Source organism: Manduca sexta, chromosome 26 (genome assembly GCF_014839805.1).
Source record: "Manduca sexta isolate Smith_Timp_Sample1 chromosome 26, JHU_Msex_v1.0, whole genome shotgun sequence".
Classification (NCBI taxonomy): Eukaryota; Metazoa; Arthropoda; class Insecta; order Lepidoptera; family Sphingidae; genus Manduca; species Manduca sexta.
This window is the reverse complement of record NC_051140.1, coordinates 15,223,671-15,236,609: the sequence shown is the minus strand read 5'-3', so window position 1 is coordinate 15,236,609 and position 12,939 is coordinate 15,223,671. Positions and strand designations below refer to the sequence as shown.

At 37.8% G+C, this 12,939-nt stretch overlaps 1 protein-coding gene across 3 annotated transcripts in view; it reads right to left on the bottom strand.

The window, feature by feature from the left end:
* LOC115451008 (bifunctional heparan sulfate N-deacetylase/N-sulfotransferase) overlaps positions 1–12,939 on the bottom strand; it is a 111,831-nt gene that overhangs the window by 25,041 nt on the left and 73,851 nt on the right. For all 3 annotated transcript variants that reach the window (XM_037443710.1, XM_037443711.1, XM_037443712.1), the window contains exons 6-10: positions 9,269–9,475; positions 7,614–7,791; positions 5,369–5,614; positions 1,408–1,570; positions 605–787 (exon numbers count right to left, since the gene is read on the bottom strand). In XM_037443710.1, coding sequence (XP_037299607.1) covers positions 605–787; positions 1,408–1,570; positions 5,369–5,614; positions 7,614–7,791; positions 9,269–9,475 — 977 coding nt within the window. The remainder of the gene's footprint in view (positions 1–604; positions 788–1,407; positions 1,571–5,368; positions 5,615–7,613; positions 7,792–9,268; positions 9,476–12,939) is intronic.

Sequence of the window (12,939 nt, the reverse complement as noted above, 5' to 3'; positions counted from 1 at the left end):
CACCGAAAGAGTAGAAGGTCTTCAGCGGCAGGGTCATTGCCGAGTTGTACGAGAATTGATTAATAAATTTAATGAAGCGTTCATCGAACCAATGTCAAGGCGAATGTTCATTGTACAAGTTATACGTTGCAGAAATAAAGACAATGAAGAGTTGCGGAACAGGCGTGGCATTTTATTAGCTGTTTTAATTGAAATGTTTATCACCTACAATTTCAATGGAATACTTTCTTACCTTTAGTTATATTTAATAAACAAGTAAATATCTTTTGAAAAAAATCATTAGTATTATAATTATGCATTACAATATTCTTAACATCACGTCAGCCAGGGTAAAAAAATAAGTCATGGTAAATACTGGTATCGGTAACATCTTCCTCACCTCCGGCTTGAGGAACTGAAAAAAAGTTGATACTATTTCCCCTGGCATAATATTTGTTGATACTATTTCCCTTGGCATAAAATTTGTTGATACGATTTCCCCTGGCATAAAATTTGTTGATACTATTTCCCCTGGCATAAAATGTATTATTAATATTTCCCCTGGCATAAAATTTGTTGAAACTACTTCCCCTGGCCTAAAATGCAAAAGCATGAGATCACTCACCCCCCACAGCGGGTTGAGTTCGTCGGGCCGCAGCTGGAAGTACTTCTCGGCGAGCGCCAGGGGAGGCGCGGACGCGAGCCGCACGTTGGTCCAGCACCGCAGGAACTTCACCACCGACTCGAACGTGTACAGCGCGAGGCGGTCGTTGCCGTAGTTCGACATGTGAGTCATGAACACGTTGATCTGATGATAGAACGGGTTGGTTAAGATCGATAGATTGGGATGGATCAAATGTAAGATATTTGTGGAATTGGAGTTTTTTTTTATATACAAAACACAGTGCTTATATACTGCTTTTAACGATCATGTGTCTGCCGCTTACACACTCAGACTCACGCCTTCTATCCCTAAAGGAGTAGGCAGAGGTGTAAATGGTCCCTACTTTTCGCCATGCATATTCCATCCCATGATGTGATATGAGCGAGCCTATCATCACATTGGGCATAAATTCCAGACTCCAGGCTGATACTGAGTAGAAAAAACTCAATATCACTTTGACAGACTAGGGCATCGAACCCGAGACCTCAGCTGAAGACAGTCTGTAGCTTACTCTGGGTAAATAGTAACACATTGCTTATCTCCGCGGTCAACCAGCTGACGACCATTACATTATATTACATTTTATATGCATTGCTACACTCAATGATTTGCTTCTAATAATAGGCTGCCGTAGCATCGGGCAAACTCAAAAAGTTAAATATAATTATTCAAATTCAATTGTAAGTTCCACAGTTGGTACATAAAAAAAAAAAAAAACTTATGAACATATAAATTCCAATATATATATCCAACGTAAAACTCACGGGATTATTGATGACAGTCTGGAACAGCTCGCCGCCCTGTATGGAGCGGTCGAGCCGGTGTCTGCCGCCCGGATACCGCTCCAGCAGCAGCGTGTGCGTGAACAGGCCGCACGTCTGCCGCGGCAGCACCATCACACCCTTGTGACGAAAGCCCCGACGGAGTCTGGGGACAAACTACTTGTAAAGGAACGGTTGGATAGTGCTTGTCTCTCTCTCTGTGTGTGTGTGTGGGGAGGGGGGGGGGGGGTCACCAGCCTGGCGGGTGTTTTGGCTGACCCACCGCGGCATCCCTTTGGTGGATTTTCAGAGCTGGCATATATTACTTTGTATTGTCACTTCAATCTTGCTGTCGCGATTCACGATCGATTGATTTTCATTTAACAGTTATTCGGCGCGCGCCGAGTACCTACCGACACACATTCATTGTAAAATTTCTAGGAGCAAATTAAAATAAGAACGGTCTCGTTTTATATATAATGATCAACTGCTTGACATGGGCCTCTTCTGCTACCGAAATGCTGTGGTCTTTCATTTTATAAGTTATATAAAGCTCATAAAAATTTTCTTAGTTTAATCTCATTTTAATTTACGTAAAAGGTTTCCTTGGTCTGTCCAAGGAAACCTTTAACCTGGGTGGGCCTTCGTCCAACAGCAGGCTAGCAAATCTCCGCACAGACAGGAGAGGTGCAATTAGTGCATTCACGGTTCGCGAAGTCCAAATCTGTCCCCTGGCGTGACTGAGGGCGTGTCTATATCGAGCAGAAAATTGAACCGTCACATAATTCACTGTCCGACCCCATCCAGGAACCCTTTGCATTTAGTCACAAAACTATACATATAAATGGGGCTATACGTATCGAATTCATCTGTCATACTGGCTTAAACTCCCATGCCAACAAACCATAATCTTATGATTGTTCTAATAAGATTATCATAATCCGTTTATGTCAATTTTCCTCCATAACATAGTACGAGGCAATTGGCGTGTTACCAAAACGGGAGAATAAGGAAAGTTCGCGTTAAATCACGCGGTCGACTGTAGCCTTAAACGGGTAAAGAAAAAGTTAAATCTTTGAATAGGAATATTTATACCAATAAGGTGTTTGGATATACACTGAACATGTGTAAATTAAAAAATATATCATATTCTGCTAGAGTTGGTTGATCGTTTTAAGGGCAAAGGTATGCGCATATTGACGAAATTACATCTTATTTAGTGGTACCAAGTGTGATATTTTGTACACGTGTAAAAGAATTTCGCATAGTAAGCGCCATACCATAAACGTATCAATCCGATGACCTCATGATATTTCTAAAACCCAAACATAACTAGAGTTATACAATGCCTATGCAACTGAAAATGTCATTTTAAAAACATAAAAGTTCAAAAGGCATTTTAGATAAAAGAAGAAAGAAAGCACAATTCATATCCGGCACGCTAAAGCTAACAAAACACTGTCCAAACAAGAACCCATACATTTTACAAAAGGATTATCGGTCCGATGAAAATATTTCCGCGCCAATGTTTTCCCCTGGCCTGTCTGCGCGCTTGCACAGCGCTAATGTCAATATATGCGCGTAACAAGAGCAGCACGTACGATTTGAATGTATCCCCAGCGTACACGGCCGCCGCACTTGTACTTCCGACGTGCGAAACAAATCAATATTTGCCTTGCTAAAAATTTTATTATTCCGCCTTGTTTGTACCGCGAGGGAGTCGACTCAACTGCATATCAATTGAGCTTATTCACTACGGTTCGTGTCGCTAGTGGTCACAATAGCGCTCGTAATTGGCTGATATCGAATGTAGGTATACTGTGGTATTAATGTTTGTTTATTATCAACCAAGCTTAGCCACCCGACCCGGGTAATGAAGATTAATATCTCTCACGAAATCAAAAGCGATAGATTAATCTAGACGTTGACTAGGTCTTCTGAAAATGTTATACGAATCACTTTAAACGTTCCGACGTGATTCAGCAACAAATAACTCAACTTTAGAATTTTCAATGTAAAGATTTCAACTTCGATTGCGTCGACGGGCACAACTTTAACAGAGATTAGATTGTAAGAAATAAAAATCTATCATAATTATTAAAGTTCAAACGTTTTAAACGTTTTTATACGACTTCTAGCATTTACCAAATTTCAATCATAGCGAATGGAGGTTCGCAAACAATTTGAAATCTGCTATACTAACAAAGCAACTCGAACTATCAAAGCTACTTGAGTTCGGTAACGCAGGCAGGCCCCATCGACCGCCCCTTATTTCAGTTCGAACAACATTCACGTATGTATTACGGCGTGTAATATAATTATTGGAATTTCATTGTCGGGTGTTCGACGGCCATCGAGATACGGCACCGCAGCGCAACGTTTGCGGTCAATACGAGTTTGGTAACCACCGCACCATTACCGCAAACAATTCCCACTAACATGGACACTTATTGCGATCGTCAGTGCTGCCACGCCGCTATGAGTGAACCCATCTTGCATAACCACTGAAGACGCTTCATGTCAACATTACTGGGTTTATGGGTACATTAACGATTTTCGAACTCATTATAAATATGAAAAATGATGTGCGCATTAGGTGTTTCGTTTTTTTCGAAGAAACGTTAAGTGTAAAATTATTTTAGTATTAGATTTGATGGTAAAGATTTTACATGGTACTTATAAATTAAGCCCGGTTTTTAATTTTAATTTCCAAAGGTGATTTATGGTTAAATGAAATTATGTTTCGTTACCTAAAAACATGAAATTGAACATGCTAGATTTCACAAGGTCGTCGACGACGGAATGAGTTTTTCATAAAAAGTGAATATAAAAATCGTTCACGTTCCGTAATGCTTTTTCAACTATTTGCCGTTGCAGGTTAATGTATATCTAACTTATTTCATTTGCATAGGCAGGAGCAGTCCAAGACTAGATAGGGTTAACCTGCGCATTCATCATATTTTATTGAAGCAAACTTTGTGAAAATATTTAGATTTCGGATATTTGTTATAAGTTGATGCCTAAACCGTTGAATTAATGTGAATGACATTAGGCATACATATTTCGTATATAGGGTAATTTCTATCCCGGAGATGTGACCGATACCGATACAAAAGAAACACCATGTGTTACTGGATTTTCAATAGAGCGATGCTGCTCGTTAAAATAATACCTAATTAAAAATGAACGGTATACCTATCTAACAATACATTTAATTAAATTCTAATCCGCTGCAAACCGCACCAACATGTTAATAATTAATGCACACTGCGTGATCGATAAATAATTTTACAAACAGCGTGCGAATACGTAGAGTAGTGGCTCTAATGAAGTTTGATCAGAGACCCACGTCCCGGCGGACGTAACCAGAATTAAACAATTAACTTCAATTTAATATGCCGTTTGATGTTCCACTCGCGCATCGATCGGCCCACATGCGCTTTACGCGTTTACGTTATCGAACTTGTCCGCATTAGTTTATCCGATCAATCTATCGGTAAGTAAGACGGATCGGTTGTTCTCCTTTGCAATCGGACGGTTGAATATCGGATAGTTTGATACTTTTCGATATGATAGTCGTACTGACGCAAAGATGATGAATCGTGTGCCTTGTGTAGTCTTTGTAACTCGTGAAACGGACAGAGACGATCACACGCTAATTCTAGCATTCGTTTCGAGATTGCGAGAGTTCAGCAGTTCAAACGGTTTAATAGCTATGTATTAACCATCGTGCGTTGTCGTCCTGTGCCACAAGCTCGAAGAACAAAAACGAGACAATGTAGAAATTATAATAGGTTTTATATTTAAAAAAAAAATGCTTTGTTTACATTAAAAAGTTATTTTATAAAAGAAAAACAGATTATAATAATTGCACATGGATAATATTTAGAAAAGACAATATTTCAAGACATATACCGATGCATATATAACATAAACATTGATAACAATTAAAAACTACACCAACCTGGCCGGCCTCAGATGCGGATACTCCTCAGTGCTGGTGACCTTCACGTCCCACACCTTCCTCCAGGCTTCGTACAGTGGCTCGTGCACAGGATACACGCCCGAGTGGTGCGGCGACACGGAGTAGCTCGAGTTGGTCGGGATGCCGTGCTCGATCGCGAATTGCTTGTTCAACATCATCTCGGCCTCCAGGTGCGTCACGTTGTTGTACAAGTGTGGTTGTTGATGATTCCACATGTGACAGAACCTGGATAAAGGTAACGGTACGAATAATAATCATACAGTAAGATCTTACAATAAAATTCAATGTCAAATAGGAGGTTTTTTTTTTTGCTTTGAATGCCGAGACACGCTTGCCGTTCGCATGGTGGTAAGCGATACGACTGCTCACTACACCAGCTACTGCCCTTCAAACCGGCACACAACAGTAACTACACACTGCTGTTTGGCGGTCGAAATAAACATTGCGGTGGTACCTACCCAGGCGGACTCTCACATATGAGTGACCCACCACCAGTAAATTAGGAAATTTTGGTTAGTTTCAAAGGGTGCTAAACCCGCTGTTTCCCAATTCTTAGCCAGCTACGCTTAAAGCCAGACGATAAATATTGACAAAATGAAAATTCCGTGAATGAATATTAATCACAACACATTCAAACGGCGTACAGTCTGCATGCAAATGCTTCTTTTTTTCTATCAATGAATTCACACTGATTACTGATATTTACGATGACGTATTAATCTTCCTGTATTGCCACTGTTTTGTTTAGGTAAATACGTCCTAGGCCGGAAACATCGGTCTGTTGATACACAATTTATGGGAGAATCCCTAATGACTTAGTTATAATTGGCTGCAAGGAATACGTTTAATAAATTGCAAGTATTAAAAGTCAACAAACATTACCGCATGGGCAATATGAATATGTAAATCAAACTTCACCCTTGAATTTATTATTATGACAAATGCGTGCGTACCCGAAGAGTTTTGTAACAAGATTTTGTGTATAAAGTTGTGGAAATTTTATTAACACAATTGCTCTTTTTAGCCAGTCTGTAGTCTACACAGATTTTACCTTCAATTTCAAATTTAATAAGCACTGCACGAGATGCATGTAAATTCGCCTCTTTAGGACCAGTCACGTGGTTCGTATAAACGAGAAGAGCGAATAAGAAATTTATTCAATACCAATATGTATGGTAGAAAAGGCGTGCTGATTCGAAAGTCGAGACTAACTTCAAAGAACCAATCTACGTGTATCTGATCTAAATATAAAAATGATGAGAAACTTACGGAAGTTTACAAAGTAATTTGTCGAGCGGAGACTTAAAGGCGAAGGTGGAGTAAGTAAAGATTTGTGATCTATATTAGGCTTGCAATAAAAGTCATAATTCTATAGAAAATAATATTAATATTTAAACATTTTTTTTTTCATTGGGGTTTTGCAATGTGGCTTTATAGCACACGATGTTAAACGAATTGAAGCCCAAAGAAAGTGCTAACCGGCAAAAGGCACAAGCATCCCCAGACGGTCGGCACAGTCATGCTGGCCTGCATAATTCCTTCTTCACGCTCCGCTTGAAAGACCCAAGTTACAGGAAAGAGGGAACACGTATACTGCAAACCATTCCATAGCCTACCAGATTACCTACTACAGAATGTCAAAAAACAACGGTGCAAGAACTAATCATAATTGCTAAATAAATAAAATTTATAATGATTTAAAAGATAATTCAATTCATTAATAACACCTGGTACTAGGTTGTAGTTGCAACTAAAGGAACCGGAAATGGTATAAAATTATCGATTTTGTTGCTTACTCTTGACAGTTTTACAACTGGAACGTGGTGTAAAAGCGGTTCCGCAATTAGTCGTCATTAATCATCTATACTTATGTTCATCTATACTCTATAACATGTTGTAATAACCGACTGTATAATTGCATACGAGTTAATTTTAACCTCTGGTGACACTGTATTAAAAATTACCTACATAATTATGAACTCATTTATTTACAGTGTGATTTTTATGATTGATGGAGATCTATTTTGTTTAACAATAGTCTGACAAACAGAATATTCATAATAATACACACGAGGCAAATATAGTTCTGATCACATTACGATATGATTATCTTGAACCGTGAGCACAAGAAATTTGGTTAGTTTCATAAACCAGAACTGGAATGTGCATGTTCTCAAGAGTTGTCTATTTTAGGTAGGTACATGAGCTTTTAAATATCACTTACCATGTAAAATGATCCTTATGTTTCAACAGCGAGTCGTCGCCTCTGTTCTCAAGCTGCGTGCCGTGGTGGTAGTACTTCGCGCTGAAGCCGAGATTGAACCTGAACCCTGAGACGAGCCGCTGCAGCGCCGCTTGTGACGCCAGCAAAGCCGCCACGTCCTCTTCGTGAAGGCGGGTACCTATTGTAAATGATATAGTTTTCTTAAGTTTGTTTGGGCAAAGTGATGTTGGGATTTTCTGCTCGGTATAAGCCTTAAGTGTTCAATTTGTGCCTGATATGGTCATAGGTTTGGGTTTGGTCAGGGAACTGAGCACAGACAGTTGCGCCTCTGCCTACCCCTTCGGAAATATTATTATGCTTTTGTTTAGAGTTTTCATAATTGTCTTATAAAAATATTATTGTCTTTCAGGATTATATTATTTAAGTAATTTATAAGTTTCTTACATTACAAATGAATGATGCGTACCTTAAGAAAGACGTGCATCCAACAGATTTAATTTCTACTTGAATATAAATATTATTTTCATTAACCTACATAATGAAAATTGGTAGAAGTTATTTATTAACAGGACGAGGATGAGATAATTAAAAGTGTCTCTTGCAATATTATCGATAAAGGTTCAAAGTCTTCGTATAATCCTTCATTAACTCGCGTTTTTTTATTGCCTTCGACGGCAGACGAGTTGACAGCCGACGTTTTCATGACAAAGCAAAACAGATTCTATTAAAGTCACTTTAGTATATCGAACATTATCAATGCAAGCCGCACTAAAAATATCTCCGCGCCACAACCGTAAACCAACAATTCTGTAAACCGAATTTGTTTTTATTTCTATTTAGATTTTCCCCCGGTGTTTTATAGATCGGGAGGTGCACAGATTTACGATCCAGCGCAACTCCTTCGTGAAAGGTTGTGAATAAATTCACTGCGCAGGAATTTGTTAATATTAAACAGTACTTAACATTACTTAGAGGAACCTGTTATCATTCAATGCACGAGAGCCACCGGTATTGGTAGCACTCGGATCTCTGCATACTAATTACCGTGACAAAGGCTGTATCTACGTCTATTATTCAGAGTTAATTGATTTTCAAGTGCTGTGATTGCGTTTAGTTCTGGATGTCGAACAACATTCATCGTTAAAAACCAATAATATAATTGGATTTGCGCGGGTTTTAATATTCGCATATCACGTAGATCTCGTAGTCTGTCTAACAGTTATCAAGCTTATATCGACGGTGGATATTTCAAATGTTGTAAGGACAAACGCCGATTTTAAAACTGTATAAAATTCATGTATGTAATGTAAAGTAAAATAAAGTTTGAATGAAAAACTTGACCTATAAGATTCAAAGTTTTAAATGTTTGTCATTTACTACAAAACTAATTTTAGGCTGTAGCTCTTTCATTTTTAGAGATATCAAAATTTTAATATACACATAGTAACACAATAAAATTTCCAATTCAGTGGTATATAGAAAGTACTTGCGACAAAACGACCCCTAAGAAATTTGAAATTTCAATCGTCGATAACTGAATCGTATGCATGTGCTGTGCATGTGCTTTTTAAACAGTATTTTATAAAACTAAATAATAAGTGTTTCTGATAATTACTTCATTAAATAAAATATTAAATACTTATTTTTTCACTTACCTCTCTCACCGACGAATATATCATCAATATCGACAAGTATCCACCTATCGAGACTTAAGCTGAGTTGACCATGACTGAGGTAGCTGAGCGCGTCCAGGAAAAGCAACCGGTGCAACCAGAACTGCAGCCCGCCGCCAAACAGCACGCGTTGGACGCCGTCCAAACGCCCGTGGTCTTGTACCACCGTTGCCAGTGGCATGCGTTCCTCTGTAAACAACGCTATTATGACGTAATCTGTGTGCTATCGCGACCTGTGCGGTGTATCAGAACTTATGTCTCTCACAAAATGGTCAGATGAGGGCTGAATACATCTGCTGTGGATAGATGGCATAATACAGTCGCGTCTAGGAATCCGATTGCGAATTTATATTACTTCTGCGAAATTTTTCTTTATAATTTACGTACGTACTGTAAAGGTTGAAACATAACCATTTGGATGTTTTGGTATCCTTCGAAATGCGTATAGTGACTATGAGGTTTTCACTAGGTAAGACCCGGTCGGTCTACTCCGTCTGCCGTCGGAAGGCGGGAATCTAATGAGAGGATTAATTAAATACTATAACCTTTTGTTTTGTACTGATTCATCATCAGGTAGAGCGCAGTGATTGCATTGATTAAATGTGTATTACGCATTCTTTATGTACATAATCGCATGTGTCGCATCCGCTCCTTTGTAAATATGGTCATTATGCGCGATTACTCAACCTATGCATCACCAGCTCATATACAGTTCAGTGGAAGTTTAAATCACAGATTTTTTTTATTTGTTGTTGCCGACCGTGCCTACTAGTAAGAAAAGTTATTTTTACTTTGTATGTAACGTTGATACTGTTATTGTGTATGTTTATTATAGTTCGTAGGCGTTATGCGTTACGGTCGTACGGGTTAATAAATTTTATCTGTACAGCTGGATGGTATTGTACCTGTTCGTTTTGTGAGCTAACACAGGCCATCAAAAAGATCGAAAATCCATTTTGTCCGTCGTCCTATGTCGACGTAGGTCATTAAATTGTCTAGTAGCCTGGAATATTATTGGGTGCTAGATCGAAAATACGGTTTTTTAGTTAAACCCAAAAATCTTCGCACCTAAATTTGTACTAATATATGAAGTTGAAAAGTTTATTTTTTTGAACGCGCTAATCTCAGGAACTATTAAATCAATTTTGTTTTTTTTTTCATTAATAGGAAGCTACATTACTCTTGAGTGATATAGCTACTTGTTATCCCGGGAAAATATAAAGCGGGACTTTTATCCCAGACAAAAATGCTTCATGTGGGCGGAGCCGCGAGCAAATGCTGGTATCGAATATAGGTTAAATTTCTCATATCCGTGCTGATAATAAATAATTTAAAGTGTTGCGGAGTTTCTCGCGACCTGGCTATATAGAGATAAAGTAAACACAAAACTACAGATGTTTCCACAAGTAATTTCTGTGACTATCTAAAATTCGGGACTATTCTCTTAAAAAAGAGCGTATTTCACGCAGTTTTTACGTAGCATCTTAATGATATACATAATTAATCAGAAATATCACTAATAAATGTGATCACGAAAAAATGATTTACTTTCAGCGAGCGTACAAATAAGTCTGTTTACCCAATTAATTACTGAACACATTACCGAACGGGACACGCAAACAAAATGGAAAGTTGAATAACGTTGCTTTACAAATAAAATATCACAACATCGGTTTTCCTTATACATTATAAGAAAAACAACATTATTACTTGCCATTTAATAAGGGAACATATAATACATATGTACACAACAGAAAATTCAATACACGTAATCATGTCACGGAAATATAAACTTCAATATTCAAACGTACACATATACACACATATATAATAGAGTTGATATTAGCTGCAACACATAACTAACGTCCAATACGGCGTGTGTATTTATTTAATCATTCAGCACATTGCTTATGCGTGTTGAATGATTAATAAAAACAGTGTGCGCGCCGTGTGAATATCTCCGTAAATAAGTATTACAGGGAACGCGCGGTAGAAAATATTACCCTGATAAATTCCAGAATAGATTGGCCGGAATCAATGTGAGTGTTATGGAATTCCTTCCATTAATTAGGCTACTATGACGGCGCATGATTAATATTAATCAACGTTATACCGAACCACCATTAGAGGTGATCCGTAACGCGTGCGTAATCTCTAATGCTGTTACTACTTTTATTAAATTATTTGAATCAAATAGTTACGGAAGGAGAGTTGAAAATGTATTATATAACGTTTTTAGTCATAAATCATTATGAATTCAGATGTCAGATTGGACGTGTGAACGAGTTAAATATATTGGTGAATGGAAGTGTAAATAATGATGGTTGATTTAACGCAGATTTCAGAAATATATACACTAATTTCAATTAATTATGTTGTTTTTATTTATGTATTAATGTATTAAGAGTAAAATTTATAATATTATTAAATTATTCATTATATTATGATGATGGCGGAGAATACTCCCTAGAGAAATCATTTTGACATTATTAAGCTAAAGTGACAATAGTCCGTTGGGGAGTGGTACTGTCTGTTGAGACGCAGGTCTAAATACATGTTCTAGGCACGTGTCAAACAATTTATAAATTTAAAGGAGCATACAGCGAAAAGTCCTTTAAACTTGACAATACTTCATATGAAGACACACACAATCATGTGAAGTCTATTAACATGCTAAGGTAACGTTGTGGACAAAGACTCGAAAGAAAGTATAAGGCTTTGTCCACGACGCTGCTCGACGAGTAAGTATTACTGAGAAGTAATAAGGGTCTCCGTACCCTGTGATGGGTGTTGAGAGTTGGGGCAGTATATAATATAGGACTGATATATTTCTTATACCTTAAATCATTATTTCAAACCTCATAGCAAACATGTATTATTCGTGCATTGAAAATATAAACAGCTGGTTGCTTATAGTAGACGTAGAGATACAAAAGAACAACTGTGAATTCGATTCTCACAGCAAACATTGGCGTTATTTGAAAATATTTAATTTTAGTATGTGTCGTGGAATTGAATGTCATTATTCGTTATCAATACCACATAAGGACAATCTCTTATGTAATTAGATATAAGACTTACAATTGCGTCTTCTCTCAGTCGTACCTTATATTCATTTATATATAAAATACTGAGCAATAAATTGTTACAACGTTCGACGAAAAACCCGCCGGTCTATAACTGTGTTCTCACTGTATCATCTGAAATGCCTCATGATATCAAAGAGATATCTAAGTGTAGGTAAGCGCTTCGAGGCAAAAGGGTTGCTTTTACATCAAAAGATTGTACATGAACTCTGTCCACATCATGTTAGCCTGGTATAGTAACAAGACTTGTGCCGAAAATTTAGGCCTTTCTCGGAGTTTTTGTGTGGCTAACGACGGTTGCCATTTTAAAACACCCACCGACAATATAATGGATCACTCGAGACATAACATTTCGAGATTTAAATGGCAGTAGATTTAATATGTCTTGGAATGCTTATTGAAATAAGTACAATATATGCTAAACATGTGCCGTACGTGACAAATTAAGCAAAGTAAATTTTACCTGATGCAGGAAAAATACTCAGACTGCTTCAGTGGCGTAGTTATATTACAGTACGTTAATAGTGCTGTGGTCTCGGGATCATTCCCCGGGTCGAGCAAAGTGTG